Genomic DNA, 18,964 nt, shown 5'->3' with positions numbered 1-18,964 from the left:
GCCACAACTAGAGGAAGCCCACATGCACCAACAAAGACCCAACGCAGCCAAAAATAAAAATAAATAAAACAAACAAACAAGAAGGTTATATGACAGAGCAGGGAAATTAAAGCCTAGGCATTCTACCCAGAGTATCAGGAAGGGGTGCCTCTGGGAGCAGGAAAGTGTCAAGGAGACCGTGGTGAGGAAGGAGCTCAAGAAAGTGATCTCAGAATGGTGGGCTTACTGCCAGGTTGTGTGTGCATGCGTCTGACCACGGGCTTCGGTCTCCTGCACAGACCACTGCCCAGGTCTCAGACTGACTACTGGGTGGCTCAGCACACGAGACAGATCCCAAATAGGCTTTGGCAACTGAACTGACGTTGGAGCCACAGTCACAGAAGATGGGTAGGAACTGCCAGCCTGAAACTAACCGTCTGCTAACTGTCGAATGCCTGCTAAAACAGAACAGAGCAAAACAGTCAGCACTCTCCATGGAATTTAAGCAAGACCCAAAGTCCTGTAAAATAATGTTCATACTGTACAGGATACAGTCCAAGATTGCTCCAGATATGAAAAGCCAGGAAAATCTCACCAACTCTCAAGGAAAAGGACGATCAAAAGATGCCAACCCTGAGATTATACAGACATTTATCAGATAAAGATTTTAAAGAATATATTATAAGCCTCTAAGAATTAAGGGTGAACCCTCTTGAGACAAATGGAAAATTTCAGCAGAGACATGAAGGTATAAAAAAAGAACCAATAATTCATATACACACGCACACACACACACGAGTACAAGTAAAACTGAGGTAATCTAAGATTGGTGGATTGTAGCAATGTCGGTATCCTGGTTGTGCTTTTATGCTATAGTTTTGTAAAATGTCACCTTTGGGGAAAACGGTAAAGTGTACATGAGATCTCCCGATACTGTTTTTTACAACTGCATATGAATTTCCAGTTATCTCAAAATTTTCAAATAAAAGGAAAGACTCAAACGGATACTTTAGGACTGAAAAATATAACTGAAAATAAGAAATTACTCTGTGAGTTGACTTCGCAGAGTCTCTCTCCCCCACCCCCAACCCAGTTTCTGCTGTTGTGGTTCTGGCCCTCACTGCTGGCCTCTGCTTCCAGTCTCTCCTCCTCTGGTTCCTTCTAAACTTTGGTGTCGGGGTAATGTTATTCACCTGTGACTGTTCATGCCAGTCCTCCTTTCCAAAGCCCATCAGAGGCTCATTCCCTACTGAAGAGCTCCAGTTCCTTTGCCAGCACCGTTACTCTCTAAGATTTTATTGTGGCCCATCTATCCAGGTTACTTCTCCTGTGTCCCCTGAAAATCCATTTTATTCCAGCCAAGCTACTCATCCTTCTCTGATCCTGTCTTTCTTTTAAGTTTTTTTTTTTCTTTTTGTCCATCCATAATGGCAACCTTCAGTTCTTTCTGATCATACCTCCAGTATTCACTGGAAGAAATCTGACGTATCTCTCAAGACCCATATTGGAATGTGATCTTCTTGATGAGGCATTAATTTATCTTTATAACCATGATTATTGTCTCCTCCTTCTATGCTAGGGCTTATATCAAACATGTCCTCATATTATGGTTATTCATGTCTTTCTGCCACACCAAATTGAAAAGGTCTTCCTTTAGGGCTGGGACCATGGCTTGTTTTGTTTGCGACGCTCAGAGTGCCAAGCTCATTTCTTCACCCAGAACGCTTTGTAAGTGAGTAGAATTGGAATGGATGCTTGATGGAATTCGAAACTGGGTGGAGTCCATTAGGTTTCTTATTTACATAGTTTGGTTCTGTAGAATTGAAACAGAAGTCTTAATATTAAGTAGAGTATTATTCATGAGCTCTCTTTTAAAATCAGTGTTTTGGGGGAGTTGGGTGTAGTGAGAGTCGGGTAGTCATTCAGAGAGTAGAGGGTTTCTTACTATCTGACTCTGACTTAAATGAATAATTGCTATAATGATTTGCAGAAATTTTTACCGCAAATTTACTATCTAAATAGACAGTCTGCTACAATGAATTTGCCTGCACACACCAGTGAAATCATGAGTTGTTTGCAGGTCTTAGTAAGTGTGCAGCCATCATAGCTGTATCAGGTTTGCTTTACACGCTAGCACTGTGCAGACACACTAAGGAGTGCCTTAAGTATCAGACACTTAGATAGCTGTGTTTTAAATGCTTTATATTATTTAGAATTCCTTAGTGGATTTTTAATTAGGTGGAAAAGATACTTTAGTGATATTTGGGGAAAGTGATTGGGGTTTTCAGATGGGCTTAGGAATACATTCTTTTCTTTCCCCTTTAAATAATGAAACATTGGCCCCTGCCGTCTGTGAATTTATCATCCAGCGTGTTCTCAGAAGAGGATAAGATTTAGATAATGACGGAGGTCTGTACTTTAAAAAGCAAATACAGGGCTTCCGTGGTGGCGCAGTGGTTAAGAATCCACCTGCCAATGCAGGGGACACGGGTTCGAGCCCTGGTCCAGGAAGATCCCACATGCCGCGGAGCAAATAAGACCGTGCACCACAACTACTGAGCTCATGTAAACCACAACTACTGAAACCGGTGCGCCTAGAACCCATGCTCCGCAACGTGAGAAGCCCGCGCGCTGCATAGAAGGGTAGCCCCCGCTCGCCACAACTAGAGAAAGCCTGCGCGCAGCAACAAAGACCCAGTGCAGCCCCAAATAAATAAATAAATAAAAATTTTTAAAAAAGGCAAATACATATTTTTGTTTAATGTTAAACAAAATTCGTTCTTGCTGAAAGTGTTTTGTTTGTGTTCTAGGATTAATGACATCAAAAAAAGATAGTGCTTCAGAATCAACACTTTCATTGCCTCCCGGTGAAGAATTGAAAACTGGACCAGAGAAAGATGGTAATATAATTTATAACTTCTATTTTCAAAATTTAATTTACTGATTGAACTTTAAAATAATATAGTGATGTAGCTTATATGAGGCTAAAGTTTAAAGTTTGTAAGGGAAGAATCATTACAGTAAAAATTTATCCTTAAAAATCCCCTAAGCAGCTGATAATAAAGTGTATGTATATATATGTATATGTATATACACACACACACATATTTTTTTTGTATAAAATCCTGTATTGTGATTCGTATGTACACTTAAATTAGAGAATTACTGGACTAGATTAAGAGAATAAAAGGAAATTCCATAGTGTAGATGTCTTGATAACAGCATTTAAAGTTGCCTTTAGCTGTCAAATCATTGGGTGAATAGAGCACAAATAGAAAATTCAAAAGTATTCCTGCTTGCCTTCAGGTTAACTCAGAACATTTTAATATTAAGCTTTTGTTACCTTAAAAACACAGTAGTGTGTTTTTTATATAAATAAGATGTGATTCTACTAACTCATCTTAAGTGAGAAGTGAGAGACAGTGGTGGTTAGGATAGGTAGTTGGTCTAATTAGTGACGTGACAGCGCTCCCCTGTATGAGATTGCCGTCATATAGTGTGGGTCCTTTGCATCCTTAAAACTGCTTGGGCTGTAAAATCTTGTATGTATGAACTACAGTCTATTTTGATGAAATCAGGCGTTTAATTCAACATTAGTTAATCCACAACTGAGGAAGCTAAGTGGAGAGTTTCAGAAGGATTTACCTGGAAAAGCATCTCATTGGTTCACTTCTTATTTCCCACCCTCTGATGTGTTCTTTTCCTGTACCGTTTTAGTTACCCTGCTTGCATCCGTCAGCAGCTCCTCCTCTACATCTTCTTTGGAGCACAAGCAGAGTCACTCCAAGACACTGAATGCAAGTGGCAATAACAAGAAGACAATGAGCAAAAGCCCTTCTGTCTCATCTAGAGCCAGTGCCGGTATCTATGGCTTTTTCAACCAGGCTTTCTTGGTGTTTTTTATCTTGGTTTGTTTGTAAGTAGATTTGCTCTTTTTAAATGTGTAGAAGGAAGCCTTGACTTCAGTCAGGTTGAACTACTTGTTCCTCCCCTGTCTCCCCCCAGCCCCCCACCTCCCTCCCCTTCGTCAGCACACTCTGGATCTCTGTGCCTTTCCCTCGTGCTCCTACCATTTTTCCTTGTCTGGATTGACTTCTTCTCTTCCTCATGTATCTATGGACTCTAGCCCCTGTAAGGTTCGTATTAGAACTTTATGATAGATCTTCAGATACTTGGAAACTATACGGTCTGTTCTCTTTCTTTACTTATCTCTTTTCTAATCTAAACCTAATAATAATAACTAACATGTCAATACATGTTATTTACTATTTCAGGTACTATTAAAGGAATTTTACATACCTTATTTCATTTAATTCTCAAAATAAACCTATGGAGTAGGTACTATTATGATCATCTTCAATTTATGAATGAGGAAACCGAGGCTTAGGGAGGTTAGGCATCGGTGCACAGTGGCAGTTTCTAAGTGCACACCTCGGCTTCACCCGCAGGTCTATCTGATGCTTCGCTGCGACCAGAGTCCGCCTCTGTCTCAAGTACCTTCAGCTCTTCTTCATGCTGTAGGGTCCCCAGACCCTTCCCAGCCTGCTGGTAGAGAGCTGAACCACTGCCTCTCGGTACAAGTCCAGTCTGAGGCTACTCACGCAGTTTTGGTGACCACACTATGTCATTGGCTCAAACAGAGCCTTATGCCAAGTCTCTTCGTTTTGTGGCTTGACATAGGACTTTACATTTATTTTCATTTAATTTAATGTTTGAATTTTTATCCCTCTGAATTTTGTTTTTTACATCTTGTGTATAGCTTTTTCACACACTTTTGTGTTATCTTCTTATTTAAAAAGCATGCTTTCTCTATTTTTAGCCAAGTCATTGTTTAAAACTGTGTACGAGAGGTTGACAGTGATTACCTTTTTAACTTGCTGTGAAGCCTGCATGATCCCATTCAGTCCACATTTCTTCAGTTATGTGTAAGGATATATAAAACACGTTTTCTTGTTGAAATCAACATATATATTGAATTTACTGCAGTTCAGTTATTTACCTGCATAGAAAGAAAATGAAGCCACTTTGGCAAAACTTATTTTTTATTTATTTATTTATTTTTTAAAAATTGTTCTATTTATTTATTTTTGGCTGTGTTGCGTCTTCGTTGCTGCGCACGGGCTTTCTCTAGTTGGGGCGAGCGGGGGCTGCTCTTCATTGTGGTGTGCGGGCTTCTCATTGCGGTGGCTTCTTGTTGCAGAGCATGGGCTCTAGGCGCGGGGACTTCAGTAGTTGTGGTGCACGGGCTCAGTAGTTGTGGCTCACAGGCTTAGTAGCTGTGGCACACGGGCTTAGCTGCTCTGCGACTTGTGGGATCCTCCCCGACCGGGGCTCGAACCCGTGTCCCCTGCATTGGCAGACGGACTCTTAACCACTGCGCCACCAGGGAAGCCCATAACTTATTTTTAATGAGCCTCATAGTAATTACTAGATTCTTTTTCTAATACTTTTAATACTTGAACCAATATTTTATTGTAGAAAATGTTCATGACAGGATTTCTTTTTCTCTTTAAGATACTTTATTATATGGGGGAAAAAACCCCAAACACTCAGTAGTAACACTGATGTAATAAAGTTAAAAGTTGAGGCCCTAAAAGTGGAGAACCTGGAAACTTTGCTTGAATATTTATTTTCTGAATAGGTTCCTCTTCCCTTGAAACCAGTTTCTCTTTAATGCTGTGAGGAACAGAGGTGAAAAGATGCAGTGATGTAGCGATCCCGTTTGTCCTCATTTTATTTACATTTTAAGGCCCTCTTCATTTGGAATTTGGGCTTTTGACATTGACTTGATTTTAAAATTTATGTGTGGGTATGGAATTATCTTTTTTCCCCTTTATATAAGGGTATAGTTCTAGTGTGCCTACATACTTAACCTTTTTTTCTTTTTATAAATTTGAGGGATTTGTGGACCTAAATAATAGTAGAGATGAAGAGAGTTATCAATTAGAGGGAGAAGGAGGTCCTTTTAAAAGGGGAGGAGGTGTGTGAGAGAAAGTTCCGAACCCCAGAGATGTTTTCTTAAGAAAGTATTGCTAGAGTGAGCGGATATTCCGCTTTCTCTGTCCGTTTGCATTTGGGGTAGATGTGGACCGCAGAGGGTGGACATTTAGGGGAAGCTAAGGACAGAGGATTAAGGAGAAAGAGGAGCAGAGAGAAGAGATTGGGGGATGGGAGAGGTTGGGGAGGACGTCTGTGAGCTCAGCCCCACTGTAGTCCACGTTGAACTCTGTCCTTGGTCCCTTGTCTGCAGGCAGCGTGGGGACAGACGTGAGAGTTTCTGGTCACAGGGTCAGGGTTTTAAGTCAGGTGTGCCACTGACTCCTATGAACACCATGTCTTCATTAATTCCTGAGTTTGTTTCTTACCTATGATTATAATTCTCATGAAAAGCGCTTTGTAAACCATGAAGTGCTTGGGAAATGTTAGTTATTTTGAGGGCCAAGGACTTTTTAATGTACACTTGATCCAGACCTTCCTTCTCCCTGAGTTTGTGTTCCTCATTTGTTACCATGTGTTTAGTTTCTCCCTGTTAACAGTCTGACTTACCCTCTATCCCGCACCCTCATGCAGGGTTCCCTAGGCCTTCTCAGATGACAGCCACTCAAATCTGTTCATGGACTGATGGGAGAAGCCTCAGGGGCCCACCTCTTCTCTGTTACAATTGAACAGCTTTCAAGACAGTGTTTCTCCAGGACTTCTGATGCTCAGTAGCGGGAGTTGCAGGCTTTAGGTTTGAATCGAGGTCTGGGCAGGGAGTGCTTTTGTTTCTAACAAGGAAATCAATTTGGGGTAATTGGAATCTTACAGCAATTTCACTTTTAAATTACATTTATGTATGTATCATTTACACTGAGTCCCACTGAACTACTCTGATTCTAGCATTTTACTAGAATAGGGATGGGTGGACTATAGCCCATGGGGCAAATCCAACCTACCACCTATTTTTGTAAATAAAGTTGTATTGGAACATGTTGTGCCCACTTTGTCTGTCTGCTTTTGTGCTATGACCGCAGAGTTGAGTAGTTGTGCAGAGTAGTATGGCTTGTAAAGCCTAAAATATTCACTATGCAGCCCTTTAGTCAGAACAGGTGTGCTGACCTCTGTTCTAGTAGAGCGTGCCACCAGGAAGTCAGATAAAGCTGGTACTTCACCAGGAGTCAAGTGTAAGCTCCTGTGGCAATGATTGTCTCAGGAAACCCTTCAAATTTCTTTTGAGTAGCGTCACTTCACATGTGAGAAACACAGCTTAGATGCTGTGTATAAGGAAAGGCAGCATATGTTGACATCTCCAACTAACTAGACTGGTTAGAATAAATAGTAGTTTTTTGGCTTATGTGCTTTTTGAGTTTCCCTTTGTTTTTTCTCTTTTCCTGCCCCATCCCCTTCCCCAACCAACCCCAAAACAGGTTTGAATTCCTCAACAACATCTGTAGCAAGTAATGCACGCTGCGAAGGAGAACTCCGCCTTGGAGACAGGGTGTTGGTGGTAGGCCAGAGAATTGGTACCGTTAAGTTCTTTGGGACAACAAACTTCGCTCCAGGTAACTCATCTGTATAGTCTTTGCTCAACTGGAATTCTTTAGATAACAAAAGGTTCAAAATTTTACATGTAAATAAAACTTATAGAGAATTCTTGATTCATAGTTCTTGTGGGTGGTGGCTGTGGCACAGAAAATGGAAAACATTGATTCAGATGCAGACTGTTTTTACTCAGGTTGATTGTTACTAATGAATTTTTCTTGCCATTTGTGTTTTAAATTGTCTACAGTTAAAGTTAGTTGTTACTCTCCAGTTTTACTCTCACTGATTGCCAAGTGTGCTAAATAACAGAGAAAACATTTTCGGATTAGATTTGTGCTAAGCATAATCTTGAAAATGAGTGGATAGTGCGTTTACTGATACAGCTTTTAACAGAGTGGCTTGGAGAGAAAAGCAAACAAAGCGGTTCAAAGGAAAATGAAAAACGTTTGCGCACTGTGGGATCTTAAAAATGCATGTTTGTGTATTTATATACTCACTCCAGTCTAGACTTAACATTGTGTTTCCAAAAGTAAAGATTATCTTTCTTTTATATTTTCAGTAATTTCTGATTGTAATTTCAAACAGAAGCCGGTTGAATAAAACCATGTTTGTATTTTTAAATAGCAATATGCTGTTTTGACACATGGTGGCATTGCAGCGTTTTAGGAAATGGTTACCTAGAACACTGATGTTTTAAAAAAAGTTTGTAGCCTTCTGTCAAGAACTCTGAAGGATCTGAGATTTTACCCTGTTTGCAAGTTAACAAGTTGGATTGCCATGGTTTCATAGATGCTGGCAGAAGATGGTAGGCTGCTGGGTCAGCGATAGAGGACCTCAGTGCTCTCTGCAATAGTGGTAGCCAAAGTGGCAGCATTCTCTTCTGTTTCCTGAGCCCCAGTTCCCAGGGGGTGAGATAGGGAGGGCCAGGTGACACCTGTACACCCAGTGGTTTATGCTATAGGAGAGGAGCCCCGAGCTTAAGGAATCTGAACCTTTGTACTAGATAATAAGCATTCCTGTCTTTTGTGCCGGGGGAGACTCTGTCTCCATCCCCCAAGGCCATCTTCTCTACAAACATCCACGAAAAGACGGTCAGTGCCTCTGTCCATAAGGCCTGTAGAAACATGGAGAATTGTCTCCCAACACATTCTTGTTTCATTAGTACCATTTTTAATTGCAGTCCAACTTCTAATGGATTGGAGATGGGCTATATGTTTTATAATTCATGTCTCTCTTAGGGCACCAGCTAGTAATTGAGATTAGTTAGAATGTTCTTAATATGGTTCTCAAATAAAAACCTAGGAATCCCAAAGGTAGGTTATTTTTCCACAATCACTATGTCTTCTGAGCTTCCTTCCTCTGGTTTTATTAAACAAGGCTCGAACGGTTTGTTTTGTTTGGAAGCAGTTGTTGTAGGTTGAATTTTAATTTTTAAACTCCTAGTGTAGAGCATTTAGAAATTTGAGAAGTAATAAGCAAATATAAAAGTTTGAAATTTTTCATTAAGGTCCTTCTGCTCTTTCAGAAAGAAGTAGCGTGTATTCCTTGTGGCATCAAAATTTAGATCAGTCAGTTCTATAGGACAGTGGTAATATCTAGGCTTTTTATAGATGATAAGATCTAGACCTGACAGAGGGCATGTTTACCCCTTCAGCATGTTTAGCAGTGCCACCTCGGAAAGAAAGTATCCAGACAGTAGGCAGTCACTATTGTTAACACTTGCCATAATGCCTTCCTGCTGTGTGCTACACACTTTCAGGAGTTACATGGTAAACATGTAGCAGTGATATGGTGTATTAAAATGGGAAAATGCAAAAATTATATAGGAAAGCATCAAAGGCAGAAGGAAGTAAAACTTGGAAAATTATAACCGTGGCACTCAGAAATAACGATGGCAACCAGAGTAACCCAGTTAGCGGCATTCAGAAATGCGATGACTGAGCATTAGTATGGCTGAGCAGTGGGTTTGTATACCTTACTCTGTACCTGGGCAGGGTAGGACTGTTTAGGTATAAAAGACAATTACACGCATTACGTTAGTCTTTTCAACTCAAACTCCAATATCGGGAATGGACTCAGGTATCATCTTTTTGAACGTAAGAGGAAAAGAATTAAGAACTTCTAGATTGTCATTTTAGAGGTTATACAATTGACTCTTTGAACTATTAATCTGAAGGGAACAATATTTTTGTATTTTGTCATTTGTCGTAAGTTTCTCAATATCTGTATCCTTATTTTTTTATTTGTTACTGATTCTAAGAGACCACATACAATTACTATTGTATTCTACTTTTAAATACAAAAATGAGTGGACTGTCAGGTACTTTTAACTGAACTGGAGGTACCCTCATCCAGAGCCATTACTCTAGGAGTATATGTCCATTTATCTAATATTTGCCACACTAAAAGCAACCTCACTATTTTAATTTTATGCTCGCTAGAAAAGGAAATCCTATTACTCTCCTCAGAGTGGGCCCTTTTAAATACTTAAAAGCCTTTTAGAAAATTATTCCTATTAACTCAACCTAAATCTTTTCATTTAGGTTAAAAATGATATTTTTTTCCTTCCTGGGTAGGGAAAAAGTGAAAGAAAAAGAAGAGTCACCATGAAGTCTAGTCATATTTTCCATATTATTTTTGTCCCCCTTTAATTATTTCAGAACTGTTTGTGGTATTCTAATACTGGAAGAGTAAAATGAAAAGATTGCATATTCATTTTATGATTTATACATCTCGGTATCATGCTACACTGCTCTCAAGTTAAACAGACCATGCTACCGAGTTAAGGACAGTTTCTTATTGTAGCTTTTAGATATGTTTTGCTCATACACTACTGGTATAATAGCTAATCCTTGCCAAATTTGTGTGTGTACATTTTATCTTTCTCCCCTCATGTACAACTCTGCAATTATGCTTGTAAAATGTTTTTCTAGTTGAAAATTTTTCAAATTTTGTTTCATAATTTTATCATGTGAAAGCTTAATGGTCATGAGGATTTTGGTCATTTGTGAAAATGTTAAACCATCTAGACTTTGGGTTTGTATACTAGCATAACAATTTTGGATAAAGTGCAGATGCTTTTAAAATCCCATGTTCTTGTTCTAGGATATTGGTACGGGATAGAGCTTGATAAACCCCATGGCAAGAATGATGGTTCAGTTGGAGGTGTGCAGTATTTTAGTTGTTCCCCAAGATATGGAATATTTGCTCCCCCATCCAGGGTACAAAGGTGAGAAACAATGAAATTTACACTATTCACAAGAACTTTTTGTAATGTGCAGTGGGTTATAGTTAGAGTCCCTAATTTTATATTAAAGACATGCCCTGACTGTAGCCCATGTCTTCTTTCAAGGGGTTAACCAACCACCTTCTTCAGAGGGAAGGCTCATGGAAAGCTAAATTTGCTTTGCTGAGGATTTGCAGTTTTAAAAACCTCCTTTATTCCTCATTTGCAAACCCTGTGAGTATGTGTAGGCTAGTAGGAGTGGTGTTTGCCGCTCTGAACAGTGAGAGCAGCAAGCTTAATCTGTCATGCAAACAAAAGTAAAAATGCTCTCTGATTGCCTCAGTCACATCCTAACTACATTAAATTTCCTGCCAGCAGGCACCCCATTCATTCTCCTACAAACCTAATGGAACCAAAATGGCTTTTTCCTCTGATTTCCTTAGTTTTCAAAAATAGATAAGCAGTAGATCTTTGGGGGAAGTGAAGCTTCAAGGATTTATATATAATATACCTCCCCGGTGTTTCTTCTTAAGATAGTACGCTTTTGTACCAGCTCACTCTGGGTTTTTAAAAAAAAGTTGAGCAGAAGTGAGTCCTCATGAAATTCCAGGTACTATTGTGTGAAATGACTTAATGTGCTGAAAGAAGTTGGCTGGGTATGCTTTTCAGTGGATGGGAAATGGGATACTCATCTTTAAATAGGAAATAACATGTGTGGTATAGTCACATTCATGAGAATAGATCTATGATCTCAACCTCGGAGTCCCATCTTGTTCCCTTCCAGCTAGACTGTGTGACTGCCTCCTGGCAGATTTAACAGGTTTTATATCCATTTTCTTTCTCACTTTGTTTTTCTTATTGAATAATTACATGTAATTTTTGTATTCTTTTCCTTCTTCTATGATGTACTTAGTATAATTCTTTTCTTATTATTTATGATTTTATAACATTTAACGTATAATGCTTTTCAGTTTACAAAGTACCTTCAATTAAATGTTGTTTCATTTGATCCTAATAAGTATTTGGTCAGGTGAGCTGGAAAAGAATAACTACAGTTGGTCCCTGACTTACAATGGTTCAGCTTACGATTTTTTGACTTTATGGTGGGGCAAAAGTGATAAGAATTCAGTAGAAACTGTATTTCACATTTTGAATTTTGATCATTCCCTGAGCTAGCGATGTGCAGTACAATATTCCCTCGAGATGGCTGCGCAGGGCAGCAGCAGCTCCCAGTCAGCCACGTGGTCGCAAGGTGAACAACCAATACATTTACGACCCTTCTGTACCAATACAAGCATTCTGTTTTTCACTTGAAGTACAGCATTCAATAAATTATATGAGACATTCAACACTTTATTGTAAAATAGGCTTTGTGTTAGATGACTTTGCCCAACTGTAGACGCATGAAAGTGTTCTGAGCACATTTAAGGTAGGCGAGGCTAAGTGATGATGTTCAGTAGATTAGGTGTGTTAAATGCATTTTCAACTTAAGATGGGTTTATCGGGACGTAGCCCCGTTGTAAGTTGAGGAGGATCTGTACAAGTAGTTATTGAGCATTTAGTAAGTGGTGGGCTCTGTACCATGTTACTTCATAAATCTCCCCCAGGCCCAGTGAGGTATAAGATAATATGATTATTCCTATTTTTGCAGGTGAAGAAAAGTTACAAGAGATACAGTAGCTTTGCTAAAGTCCTATAGCTACTGTAGGGGACGAAAAACTTGTCCTGTCTATGAATTAAACTGACAACAGATAGATGAACAGGAGAAAAATCATGCACACTTATTAAATGTTAATTTTACATGCATGGGGGCATCACAGAAAGCAGTGAATGCCCAAAGTAGTGGTGAGAGTGAACGGTTTATAGACCATCTCAATAGGGGAAAGGGAGGGGGAGAACGGCCACTTGTGGGGGAGCAGATGATGTTAGGAAAGATTAGTGGGCCCTTAGGAAAATGGATGGGGACACGATAGTCTGTGACAGTGTCTGTCTGGGGTGTGGTGTTAACTCCTCATGTTGTCTCCTGTGATGAGAGGCAGTCTTCTCTGCTTGATGAAACTCCTGGGAAGGGGATTTATGACAATTCAGTTCTTTTTTTGGGAAGATCTGTTTTAGGCAGATAAGGGGAGTTCAGAGAAAGCCTCTTCCTGCATTTGTTGATTCTCACATGTCTTCAGCTCAAAATAATCTTTGCACCAGAGTGGCATGTTTTGGGTGGGATATTTTGATCTCGCACAGTAGTTAATGGTGGAGCTGGACTCAGCCCAGGTTTGTTATTTTGCTGTTGTTTTTTTCCTAAGCCCTTGCTTTTAGGCAGTTTGCTGGGGTTTTTCTTGGTAGTCATTTTATAATGAAGAAAAAGAGGTAGTAGCTAGTGGCACTTACACGTGCTGGCACTGTTTTAAGTACTCTGTATGTATTGTTTACTGCTCTGCAGCAACCCTGTGTGTTGGGTACTGCAGTTATCCCTATTTCCCAGGTGGGGAAAGTAAGGCACAGAGAGGTTAAGTGAGTTGTGCAGTTGTACACAGCTCCCAAGTGGAGATTTGAGCTCAGGTAGTGTAGTATCCGAATGTGTACTTTTAACCATTACCCTGTAATGGTTAAAAGAGGCCCAGTGACTTTCTTTAGGACCTATACCTTATAAATGATTGATTTGGGAATAAAATCCATACTGAGTCACCCGTCCGTCTTCTGGGTTCTCATATTACTTTGAACAAATCTCCATTAACACATTGCTTCATTAACCCATTTTTTGACTTTATGGTGGTGCAAAAGTGATAAGAGTTCAGTAGAAACTGTATTTCACATTTTGAATTTTGATCATTGCTACAGTCTCTCCTAAGTTTTATTTGTCTCCTAGTCATGAGGACTGGGGTTCTCCGTCTCATGTTTGATTACCCGAGGAACACATTCTGGCATGTTGTGTGCACAGTAAATATTGATCAAACTTTGTTCAGTGTTTCTTATGCTGTAACGGCTTTCTTCTCTGCTATATTGTGAAGCCTCTTTCCCTCTCCCTTCTTTTTCTTGCTTTGTTTATGGAACACACATTTTTTACTTGTTTTTTTGCCGTCTATTTGGTCTTCTTTAAGGTGATTCATTTAAAAGCAGCCCCTTCATCTTAGAAGAAGCAGGGCTCTCTCTCTAAATGAACTGCTCTCTCTATCCAGCTGTCTTCCTATCATCTGATTGTCTCATTCATCATCATCAAATACTATTAAGTGTCTTTTAGCACTTTGTGCTGTGCTAGGCGTTCTATAAGTAAATAAAACAGACATGGTGCCTGATTTTGAGGAGTTTCTAATTTAAACCAGCTTTGGAGCTCTTTAAAGATAACGCTGATCTTCAAGAAGGAAGAATTTTAAACTGGGGACTCCTGAGAGAACAGTCAATCACATAGTGACCAATCACAACCTCACCTTGCATTGCGCTCCTCCCCAGATTGTAGCTGGCCTTTTACAATTTTTTTATTTTAATAGTTCCATTAAAAAATGTGCCTCCTGTCCCAGAATGCACATGGTACTTTCCTCTGCTTGAATGGTTTTCTACTGTCACCCAAGTATCATCTAGTTAATGCTTTTTCTTCTATTATCTTATATATCAACCAATATTACTTTAGAGAAATTCTAAGACACTGACTGGATCTAATCTTTCTCTCTCTCTCTCTCTGTCTATTTTTTACTCAAGTGGTTTTTATCAGCATAGCATTAATTTTCTTATTCTCAGTTCATACCATTACATACTTATTACTAATGAACTGATCACTTTTAGAATTAAGTTCTCAACTCTCCATCACAGCTTAATTCAAGTATCTGTCCTCTTCATCAAGTCATATTCTTTGCATTCATTAGTCTCTCATTGATTGCTGTATGTTATGTATCTTGTGAAAATGATGCATGTGAATTGCAAGATGAAATTGCAAATATTGTAAGAGTTGCAGGATTTCTTTATGGTAACAAAGTGTGCTGATGCAAGTGATTGATAGAATAAAGACTGCAGATTTAAGTCAGTAAACAACTGGAAGAAAATGAGACTGTTATAGGATTGGCTTTTTAAAAATAAAGAATGATTTGAGTATCAAAGAAATAGACCTATAGTGAACGTGACCTTTATGATTGTGCTTAGAGTCAAGTACAAAATAAAACATGTTGAATCGTATTAGCCAGTTTTATCAGAAAAATCACATATATACACAAACTCAGCTGATGTTTTTTCAATGTAAAAATGTGGTGTTTTTACAGTTATAACCTAACATTTGTTAAATTTCACATAAAATAAAATTTTCACATTTTTTAGTTTCATCTTTGAAAATAAAGCTCCAAAGAAGCAAAGTCAGGCCCCTATTTGAAATGAAGTCACCTGAAGTTGACTTTCTCTGTACTTACTATGCTTATATTGCCTGTCTGTGGTGCTAGATTGAAGTTCATCCCTGGCTCACGATAGATGCTTAGTAAATGCTTGTCGAACGAGTGAAATAAGAAAGAACCATTGGTGTGAAATCCTCAGTTAAGCACCAGTCTTAAATCTGAAGACCAGCTACTTCTAATGAGGTTTGCATTACTTGTTTTATTCACAGAGTAACAGATTCCCTGGATACTCTTTCAGAAATTTCTTCAAATAAACAGAATCATTCGTATCCTGGTAAGATTACGCAGTTTTATGTTCCTAATAATTATTTCTTTGCTTTTATTCAATGAAAAATTTTTATTGTAAAGTATATATGTATACAAAAGAGTATATGAAATATATTTGTATAGTTTGTGTAATCATAAACAATATCTGTTACCCACCCCATAGCCAAAGATGATGATTACCTGTGTCCTATAGAAACCCCTGAGTATCCCCTGAGTCTCTTCTGCCTCCCTTTTCGTATACTCTGTCTTCAGGTTGTGCATCTTGAATTTTATGTTAATTATTCCCTTGATTTTCTTTATGTCTATCCCCCACAGATATGTCAATAAATAATATATGTTTAGTTTTTTTTTAACATCTTTATTGGAGTATAATTGCTTTACATTGTTGTGATAGTTGCTGCTGTATAATAAAGTGAATCAGCTATACATATACATATATCCCCATATCTCTTCCCTCTTGCGTCTCCCTCCCACCCTCCCTATCCCACCCCTCCAGATGGTCACAAAGCACCGAGCTGATCTCCCTGTGCTATGTGGCTGCTTCCCACTAGCTATCTATTTTACATTTGGTAGTGTATATATGTCAATGCCACTCTCTCCCTTTGTCCTAGCTTACTCTTCCCCCTCCCCGTGTCCTCCAGTTTAGTTTTGATTGTTGTTTGCTGTGTTATTTAGTGTTCCATTAAAATACATTATTCATTTTATATTTGATGGATATTTGGGTTATATCCTGTTTTTAACTATTAGAAACTGTGCCGTTGTGCACATTTGCAGAAGTGTCTCCAGGATTGCCAGGCACGGGATATCCATATCTTCAGTCTTCCTGGGTGTGCCAAACTGTTCACGTGGGCAGTGGATGAGGGTCTCTGTCACTCCTCACCTCACCAACAGTAGTCTTGTTTGCCCATCTGATGGGTGTAAATGGTATCTCCTTGTGGTTTTAATTTGCATTTTTCAGATTACAGATGAGGTTGGGCCTGTTTCCATGTTTATGGACCACATACATTTCCTCTTCTACGATGTTCCTATTCACGTCTACTGCCCATTTTTCTTTTGGTTGGTTTGTTTTTTTCTTATTAATTTGTAGGTTTCTTTATATATTTTGGACACTAATGTTTTGTCAGTTTTGTTTGTTGCAAATATCTTTCCCAGTTTTTGACTTGTCTTTTGCCACCCCCTCCCCTTCCTTTTTTGGCATCTTTTGATGAGCAGGAGTTTTTAATTTTTAAGTTGTCAAAATAGCAAACCATTATGCTTTTGCATGTTTTGTGACTTGTCTTTTCATTGTCTTAACAGTGTCTATCACAGAGTGGAAGTTTTTAATTTTAATGAAGTCCAGGTTATCAATTTTTTCTTTCATGACTTGTGCTTTTGGTGTTGTATCAAAAATGTCACCACCAAACCCAAGGGTACTGTGATTTTCTCCTATGTTATCTCCTAGAAGTTCTGTAGTTTTGTGTTTTACATTTATATCTATGATTCATTGAGTTATTTCTTGTGAAAGGTGTAAGTCGATGTCTAGATTCATTATTTTGCATGTGAATGTTTAGTTGTTCCACCATATTTGCTGAAAAGGCTATCCTTTCTCCATTGAATTGCCTTTGCTCTTTTGTCAAAGATCAGTTGACTGTGTTAGTGTGGGTCTATCTCTGGGCTCTCTATTCTGTTCTGTTGATCTATTTGTCTTTTTCTTTTGCTAATACCAAACTGTATTGATTACTGCAGCCGTATAGAAATCCTTCAAGTTTAGTAGTGGACTTTGATCTTCTCCTTCAATGTAATGCTGGTTTATCTGGGCTTTTTGCCTTTCTATATAAACTTTACAATGTGTTTATTGATGTCTGCAAAATAATTTGCTGTATTTTGATTGGGATTACATTGAATGTATAGATGAAATTGGGAAGAACTGATGTCTTAACAGTATTGAATTTTCCTATCCATGAACATGGAGTGCTTGTCCATTTATTTAGATCTTTGATTTCTTTCATCAGAGTTTTATAATTTTCCTAATATAGATTCTATACATGTTTTATTAGATTTATACCTACCTGTTTCTTTTTTTTTTTTTTGGTGTTAATGTAAGTGGTATTGCTTTATAGTAATTCTTTTTACCTTGTATCAGCCTTCTTGTGGTTAAGTACTTGCCTAAAAAATGTTTTTCTAGCCATTGCCTTAATCTTTCTATGTCCTCATGTCTTTGGAATATCTCCCATTATCATTATTATTTTTTTTTTTGTGGTACGCGGGCCTCTCACTGTTGTGGCCTCTCCCGTTGCGGAGCACAGGCTCCGGACGCACAGGCTCAGCAGCCATGGCTCACGGGCCTAGCCGCTCCGCGGCATGTGGGGTCTTCCCGGACCAGGGCACAAACCTGTGTCCCCTGCATCGGCAGGCGGACTCTCAACCACTGCGCCACCAGGGAAGCCCCTGGAATATCTTGTAAATAGAATATAACTGGATTTTACTTTTTTTAGAAAAAGACCACCTTTGTTTTTTAATCTGAGTTTCACCTATTTGCATTCATTGTAGTTAGTAATATATTTGGATTTATTTGTTATTTATTTGTTTTCTAATTTTTCAACTTTTTTGTACTTAAATGTTTTTCTTTCTTGACTTCATTCTGGTTATATTGCTACCCCCTCTTTTTTCCATTTAATTTTTTACTTGTATAAAAATTACATTCTATGAATATGCCTCCTAGTAATTAGGTACTTTGACATACATACTTAGCAAAGCCTAAAGTTAATCATTATGTTTATTCTTTCTCAAATAATAGGAAGTCCTTAGAAACTGAGTTTCTATTTTGTTTCCCTCACAAATTTCACATTATTATAATAGTTTTTATATAATTGATATTTATTTAATTTGCTCATGCATGTCTATATTTACCGATATCTTTAGTCATTAATCCTTAGAACTTACACTTGAAATCATTTTGTTTCTACCTCATCTATATTCTTAAATATTTTTTTAGAAAGGGTCTATTGGTAGGAAACTCAGTTTTTGTCTGTCTTTTCTAATGATAGTTTTACTGAGTAAAAGTAAAAATTGGTGCAATTTTTATTAGAGTTTGAAAGCTGTTTTCTCCCTGCACATTGACAATATAATTCTTCTGCTTTCTGTCTTCTGTCAAATTTTTGAGAAATCACCTATCAGTCTCCTTAATCCATACCATTGTAGGTGGTTTATCTTTGCTTTTTGACTGCTTTTAAAGATCTTCTCTATTTCCTTTGTGTTGTACAGTTTTGCTATGATTATGTCTAGGTGGAGATTTCCCTTCGTTTATTCTGTTTGGCACCTTGGGTCTTCCTGGATCTAGGAATTAGTATCTTTGATTAATTGTGTAAAATTCTTGCCCATATACTGAAAATATTTCTTCCTTCATGCTCTTTATTATCTCCTTCCAAAATTCTGACGAGTAGTATAGTCCACATTTTCACTTTCCCATGCCTCGTTCATATTTTTCACAACTTTGTCTCTCTGGACTGCATTCTGGATATCTTCAGAGTTATCTTTCTGCTTCTTGATTCTTTCTTCTGCTACGTTTATTCTACTGCCTAATTCAGCCGTGAAGTTTTTTCATTACAAATTTTTCATCTTT

At 38.3% G+C, this 18,964-nt stretch overlaps 1 protein-coding gene across 4 annotated transcripts in view; it reads left to right on the top strand.

Moving 5' to 3' along the window:
- The window catches only part of CLIP4 (CAP-Gly domain containing linker protein family member 4), a 64,973-nt gene that overhangs the window by 31,131 nt on the left and 14,878 nt on the right, over nucleotides 1-18,964 (top strand). For all 4 annotated transcript variants that reach the window (XM_030858038.2, XM_070046812.1, XM_030858035.2 and 1 more), the window contains 5 exons: nucleotides 2,790-2,879; nucleotides 3,697-3,840; nucleotides 7,386-7,520; nucleotides 10,606-10,729; nucleotides 15,306-15,370. In XM_030858038.2, the coding sequence (XP_030713898.1) occupies nucleotides 2,790-2,879; nucleotides 3,697-3,840; nucleotides 7,386-7,520; nucleotides 10,606-10,729; nucleotides 15,306-15,370 (558 nt within the window). The remainder of the gene's footprint in view (nucleotides 1-2,789; nucleotides 2,880-3,696; nucleotides 3,841-7,385; nucleotides 7,521-10,605; nucleotides 10,730-15,305; nucleotides 15,371-18,964) is intronic.

This window comes from Globicephala melas, chromosome 12 (assembly GCF_963455315.2).
Source record: "Globicephala melas chromosome 12, mGloMel1.2, whole genome shotgun sequence".
Taxonomy (NCBI): domain Eukaryota; kingdom Metazoa; phylum Chordata; class Mammalia; order Artiodactyla; family Delphinidae; genus Globicephala; species Globicephala melas.
The sequence above is the reverse complement of the archived record's forward strand: the minus strand, read 5'-3'. Positions and strand labels throughout refer to the sequence as shown.